Source organism: Salvelinus namaycush, chromosome 17 (genome assembly GCF_016432855.1).
Source record: "Salvelinus namaycush isolate Seneca chromosome 17, SaNama_1.0, whole genome shotgun sequence".
Lineage (NCBI taxonomy): Eukaryota > Metazoa > Chordata > Actinopteri > Salmoniformes > Salmonidae > Salvelinus > Salvelinus namaycush.
The window spans coordinates 36,081,737-36,089,236 of record NC_052323.1 but is presented as its reverse complement, the minus strand read 5'-3'; the positions used below and the strand labels follow the sequence as shown (position 1 = coordinate 36,089,236).

Sequence of the window (7,500 nt, the reverse complement as noted above, 5' to 3'; positions counted from 1 at the left end):
ACAGGACATATAGAATGGAGACAGGGCCTATAAAATGGATACAGGGTCTATAGAATGGAGACAGGGTCTATAGAATGGAGACAGGGTCTATAGAATGGAGACAGGGTCTATAGAATGGAGACAGGGCCTATAGAATGGAGACAGGGCCTATAGAATGGAGACAGGGTCTATAGAATGGAGACAGGGCCTATAGAATGGAGACAGGGCCTATAGAATGGAGACAGGGCCTATAGAATGGAGACAGGGCCTATAGAATGGAGACAGGGTCTATAGAATGGAGACAGGGTCTATAGAATGGAGACAGGGCCTATAGAATGGAGACAGGGTCTATAGAATGGAGACAGGGTCTATATAATGGAGACAGGGTCTATAGAATGGAGACAGGGTCTATAGAATGGAGACAGGGCCTATAGAATGGAGACAGGGCCTATAGAATGGAGACAGGGCCTATAGAATGGAGACAGGGCCTATAGAATGGAGACAGGGCCTATAGAATGGAGACAGGGCCTATAGAATGGAGACAGGGCCTATAGAATGGAGACAGGGTCTATAGAATGGAGACAGGGCCTATAGAATGGAGACAGGGCCTATAGAATGGAGACAGGGCCTATAGAATGGAGACAGGGCCTATAGAATGGAGACGGCCTATAGAATGGAGACAGGGTCTATATAATGGAGACAGGGTCTATAGAATGGAGACAGGGCCTATAGAATGGAGACAGGGCCTATAGAATGGAGACAGGGCCTATAGAATGGAGACAGGGCCTATAGAATGGAGACAGGGTCTATAGAATGGAGACAGGGCCTATAGAATGGAGACAGGGTCTATAGAATGGAGACAGGGTCTATAGAATGGAGACAGGGCCTATAGAATGGAGACAGGGCCTATAGAATGGAGACAGGGTCTATAGAATGGAGACAGGGCCTATAGAATGGAGACAGGGCCTATAGAATGGAGACAGGGTCTATAGAATGGAGACAGGGTCTACATAATGGAGACAGGGTCTATAGAATGGAGACAGGGTCTATAGAATGGAGACAGGGTCTATAGAATGGAGACAGGGCCTATAGAATGGAGACAGGGCCTATAGAATGGAGACAGGGCCTATAGAATGGAGACAGGGTCTATAGAATGGAGACAGGGCCTATAGAATGGAGACAGGGCCTATAGAATGGAGACAGGGTCTATAGAATGGAGACAGGGCCTATAGAATGGAGACAGGGCCTATAGAATGGAGACAGGGCCTATAGAATGGAGACAGGGCCTATAGAATGGAGACAGGGTCTATATAATGGAGACAGGGTCTATAGAATGGAGACGGGGCCTATAGAATGGAGACAGGGCCTATATAATGGAGACAGGGCCTATAGAATGGAGACAGGGCCTATAGAATGGAGACAGGGCCTATAGAATGGAGACAGGGCCTATAGAATGGAGACAGGGCCTATAGAATGGAGACAGGGTCTATATAATGGAGACAGGGTCTATAGAATGGAGACGGGGCCTATAGAATGGAGACAGGGCCTATATAATGGAGACAGGGCCTATAGAATGGAGACAGGGCCTATAGAATGGAGACAGGGTCTATATAATGGAGACAGGGTCTATAGAATGGAGACAGGGTCTATAGAATGGAGACAGGGCCTATAGAATGGAGACAGGGCCTATAGAATGGAGACAGGGCCTATATAATGGAGACAGGGTCTATAGAATGGAGACAGGTTCTATAGAATGGAGACAGGGTCTATAGAATGGAGACAGGGCCTATAGAATGGAGACAGGGTCTATATAATGGAGACAGGGTCTATAGAATGGAGACAGGGTCTATAGAATGGAGACAGGGCCTATAGAATGGAGACAGGGCCTATAGAATGGAGACAGGGCCTATATAATGGAGACAGGGTCTATAGAATGGAGACAGGTTCTATAGAATGGAGACAGGGTCTATAGAATGGAGACAGGGCCTATAGAATGGATACACCCCTTTGAACTTCTGTTCACATGCTGTTGCGTTACAAAGTGGGATTAAAATAGATCTACACAAAATACTCCATAATGTCAGTGAATAGAAAATTCTACAAATGAAGACAAATTAATACAAATTAAATAACTAAAATATAGTCACTGCATAATATTCCCTTTGTTTTGGCAAGACTAGATGAGTTCAGGAGTATAATTTGGCTTAACAAATCACATAATAAGTTATATGGATTCACTCTGTGTTAAATAATAGGTGTTGACATCATTCTTCAACGACTATTCCTTCCTCTGTCCCACATACATACGACATATTCAACTACAAAGACCAGGGAGCTTTTCAAAAGTTTCACAAAGAAGGGCAGTGATTAGTAGATGGGTAACAATAACAAATGCGACATTGAATATCTCTATATGCATGGTCAAGTTAATAATTATCCTGTGGATTATGTATTTAAACACCCAGACACATCAAAGATGCAGTCGTCCTTCTGAACTGAGCTGCAGGAGAGGAAGGAAACAGCTCTGGGATGTCACCATGAGTCCATTAGTGATTTTAAAACAGCTACCAGAGTTCAATCGTCCTTCTGAACTGAGCTGAAGGACAGTGATGTCACCATGAGGACACTGGTGATTTTAAACTGAGGATGGATCAGCAACATTGTAGTGATTCCACAATAATCACCTAAATGACAGAGTGAAAATAATTATACAAGTATGCAATAAGGCACTAAAGTAATACTGAGAAAAAAACACAGGAAAGATTTTTTTTTTTTTTTTGCCTAAATGCAAAGCCTTATGTTTGGGCCAAATCCAACAGAGCCCTCGGGGTTCTCTATGGTGTAATAGGTCAGAGCGTGACTGGGGGGTTTCTAGGTATTATATTTCTATGTTGGTGTATGTATATGGTTCCCAATTGGAGGCAGCTGATGATCGTTACCTCTAATTGGGGATCATACTTAGTGTGGTCCTTTTCCCACCTGCGTTGTGGGATATTGTTTCGTTTAGTCTTTATGTGCGTTACGTACTGCACGTTCGCTTATTTATTTGTTGTTTGAAGTTTCACCTTAATAAATATGTGGAACTCTACGCACGCTGCGCCTTGGTCCGCTCATTTCTACAACGAACATGACAGATAGAACCCTACACAGAGGGTTTTTAGATAGAACCCTACACAGAGGGGTTTTAGATAGAACCCTACACAGAGGGGTTTTAGATAGAACCCTACACAGAGGGGTTTTAGATAGAACCCTACACAGAGGGTTTTCAGATAGAACCCTACACAGAGGGGTTTTAGATAGAACCCTACACAGAGGGGTTTTAGATAGAACCCTACACAGAGGGGTTTCAGATAGAACCCTACACAGAGGGTTTTTAGATAGAACCCTACACAGAGGGTTTTTAGATAGAACCCTACACAGAGTTTATTTTAGATAGAACCCTACACAGAGGGGTTTCAGATAGAACCCTACACAGAGGGTTTTTAGATAGAACCCTACACAGAGGGTTTTTAGATAGAACCCTACACAGAGTTTATTTTAGATAGAACCCTACACAGAGGGTTTTCAGATAGAATCCTACACAGAGGGGTTTTAGATAGAACCCTACACAGAGGGGTTTTAGATAGAACCCTACACAGAGGGGTTTTAGATAGAACCCTACACAGAGGGGTTTTAGATAGAACCCTACACAGAGGGGTTTTAGATAGAACCCTACACAGAGGGTTTTCAGATAGAACCCTACACAGAGGGGTTTTAGATAGAACCCTACACAGAGGGGTTTCAGATAGAACCATACACAGAGGGTTTTTAGATAGAACCCTACACAGAGGGGTTTTACATAGAACCCTACACAGAGGGGTTTTAGATAGAACCCTACACAGAGGGGTTTTAGATAGAACCCTACACAGAGGGGTTTCAGATAGAACCCTACACAGAGGGGTTTTAGATAGAACCCTACACAGAGGGGTTTTAGATAGAACCCTACACAGAGGGGTTTTAGATAGAACCCTACACAGAGGGTTTTTAGATAGAACCCTACACAGAGGGGTTTTAGATAGAACCCTACACAGAGGGTTTTTAGATAGAACCCTACACAGAGGGGTTTTAGATAGAACCCTACACAGAGGGGTTTTAGATAGAACCCTACACAGAGGGTTTTTAGATAGAACCGAAAATGATTGCTCTATGGGGACAAACCGAAGAACTCCGTATCGTTCAACTTAGCACCTTTTTTTCTCAGAGTGTAGATGGCCATAATCACCATGACTTTGTCAACTGGGACAATATTGATCAATTGATTAATACATTGATTCACTGATGTACCTTCTACAATTGGGCATGTTCAGTCAGGCACACACCTCAGCAAACCATTCTTTGTCATTTACAACATCTGAATCCCCTTGTACAAATATAACGTCAGTAACGTTATTGAATATACACTATACAGACAAAGTATGTGGACACGCCTTGAAATTAGTGGATTCGACTATTTCAGCCACACCCGTTGCTGACAGGTGTATAAAATCTAGCACACCGCCGCGCAATCTCCATAGACAAACATTGGCAGTAGAATGGCCTTACAGAAGAGCTCAGTGACTAGGATGCCATCTTTCCAACAAGTCGGTCCGTCAAATTTCTGCCCTGCTAGAGCTGCCCCGGTCAGCTGTAAGCTCTGTTATTGTGAAGTGGAAACATCTAGGAGAAACAACGGCTCAGCCGCGAAGTGGTAGGCCACACAAGCTAAGAGAACAGTACCGCCAAGTGCTGTCCTCAGTTGCAACACTCACTACCAAACTGTCTCTGGAAGCAACATCAGCACAAGAACTGTTCGTTGGGAGCTTCATGAAATGGGTTTCCATGGCTGAGCAGCCTAAGATCACCATGTGCAATGCCAAGCGTCGGCTGGAGTGATGTAAAGCTCGCCGCCATTGGACTCTGCAGCAGTGGAAATGCGTTCTCTGGAGTGATGAATCACGCTTCACCATCTGGCAGTCCAATAGACAAATCTGGGTTTGGTGGATGCCAGGAGAACGCTACCTGCCCCAATGCATAGTGCCAACTGTAAAGTTTGGTGGAGGAGGAATAATGGTCTGGGGCTGTTTTTCATAGTTCGGGTTAGGCCCCTTAGTTCCAGTGAAGGGAAATCGTAACGCTACAGCATACAATGACATTCTAGATGAATCTATGCTTCCAACTTTGTGGCAACAGTTTGGGGAACGCCCTTTCCTGTTTCAGCATGACAATGCCCCCGTGCACAACGCAAGGTCCATACAGAAATGGTTTGTCGAGATCGGTGTGGAAGAACTTTACTCGCCTGCGCAGAGCCCTGACCTCAACCCCATCGAACACTACGAGCCAGGCCTAATCGCACAACATCAGTGCCCGACCTCATTAATGCCCTTTGTGGCTGAATGAAAGCAAGAGCCCACAGCACTATTCAAACATCTAGTGGAAAGCCTTCCCAGAAAAGTAGAGGCTATTATAGCAGCAAAGGGTACTGCAAACTCCATATTAATGTCCAAGATTTTGAAATGAGATGTTTGACGAGCAGGTGTCCACATACTTTTGGTCATGTTGTGTATCTGTGAGCACATATTTTCCCTGTACATTATATCCATATAATAATGCCCTGCATATAATGGAGACTGCCACTGCCAACCACCAACTTCCATTCATTCATAGTGCCCAATCCACAGTAACCTACAGAATGAACCCATAGTAGCCTACAGAATGAACCAATAGTAGCCTACAGAATGAACCCACAGGAACCTACAGAATGAACCCATAGTAGCCCACAGAATGCACCCACAGTAGCCCACAGATGAACCCATAGTAGTCTGCAGTAGCCTGCAGAATGTACCCAGAGAAGCCTGCAGAATGAACCCTTAGTAGCCTACAGAATGAACCCTTAGCAGCCTACAGAATGAACCCTTAGTAGCCTACAGAATGAACCCTTAGTAGCCTGCAGAATGAACCCTTAGTAGTCTGCAGAATGAACCTTTAGCAGCCTGCAGAATGAACCCTTAGTAGCCTACAGATTAAACCCACAGTAGCCTACAGGATGTACCCACAGTAGCCTACAGAATGAAAACGTAGTAGCCTACAGGATGTACCCACAGTAGCCTACAGAATGACCCAATAGCAGACTGCAGAATGAAACCATAGCAGCCTACAGAATGTACCCACAGTAGCCTGCAGAATGAACCCACAGTAACCTACAGAATGAACCCACAGTAACCTATAGAATGAACCCACAGTAACCTACAGAATGAACCCAAAGTAGCCTACTGAATGAACCAATAGTAGCCTACTGAATGAACCCATAGTAGCCTACAGAATGAACCCAAAGTAGCCTACTGAATGAACCAATAGTAGCCTACTGAATGAACCAATAGTAGCCTACAGAATGAACCCATAGTAGCCTACAGAATGAACCAATAGAAGACTGCGGAATGAACCCATAGCAGCCTACAGAATGAACCCATAGTAGCCTACAGAATGAACCCACAGTAGCCTACAGAATGAACCCACAGTAGCCTACAGAATGAACCAATAGAAGACTGCGGAATGAACCCATAGCAGCCTACAGAATGAACCCATAGTAGCCTACAGAATGAACCCACAGTAGCCTACAGAATGAACCCACAGTAGCCTACAGAATGAACCCACAGTAGCCTACAGAATGAACCAATAGAAGACTGCGGAATGAACCCATAGCAGCCTACAGAATGAACCCATAGTAGCCTACAGAATGAACCCACAGTAGCCTACAGAATGAACCCACAGTAACCTATAGAATGAACCCACAGTAGTCTACAGAATGAACCCACAGTAGCCTACAGAATGAACCCACAGTAGCCTACAGAATGAACCCACAGTAGCCTACAGAATGAACCCACAGTATCCTACAGAATGAACAAATAGCACAAAGAAAATGCCATGTTGGCATTGAGGAATCAATGTGCTTCACTAAAGAAGATCACAAAAAAGACCCACCCATTTTCCAACCAATCAAGGAAAAGTACATTATCTCTGGACATATAGCGTCGCTTCACGAGGCATTCTATATGTCAGCGGTCTCAACGCTCATTGGACGCTGCAGCCATCAAGCAATCTCTGCTGTACACGACTCGCTCGCTTGGCAGGCGCTCGTGATATGCATGCATTACATTGAAGCCATGGATATCACAGGGACCGGATAATCCAAATCAGATTGCTTTCGGTCTAACGTTTCTAAAGGTCGGGTCTTACCGATAAACATGGCTCCCTCTTTAGTCTTCTCCGCGGCCATAGCCATGCCGTCTTTAGCTTTGGACAACCCTTTCATGAACACATCCATCTCGACCCTGGTCCTGGTGCTCTGGTGAGATGCAAAGAACCAAGAATCACCTTCCATGTAGTCTATTGTCAGCCTATAGTCGTATACCCTAGTCATGTGGTAGGCCTAGTACTAGTCACATGCTAACGGCTACCCATATCGACTTCAAATGTTTTTTTTTAAAAACAACACTGTCCATGGTC

General features: G+C 44.5%; 1 protein-coding gene across 1 annotated transcript in view; it reads right to left on the bottom strand.

The window, feature by feature from the left end:
• LOC120062202 (beta-synuclein-like) overlaps positions 1-7,318 on the bottom strand; it is a 61,093-nt gene extending 53,775 nt beyond the window's left edge. Inside the window, exon 1 of the mRNA XM_039012003.1 lies at positions 7,231-7,318. Coding sequence (XP_038867931.1) covers positions 7,231-7,318 — 88 coding nt within the window. The remainder of the gene's footprint in view (positions 1-7,230) is intronic.
• Positions 7,319-7,500: the final 182 nt, after the last annotated feature.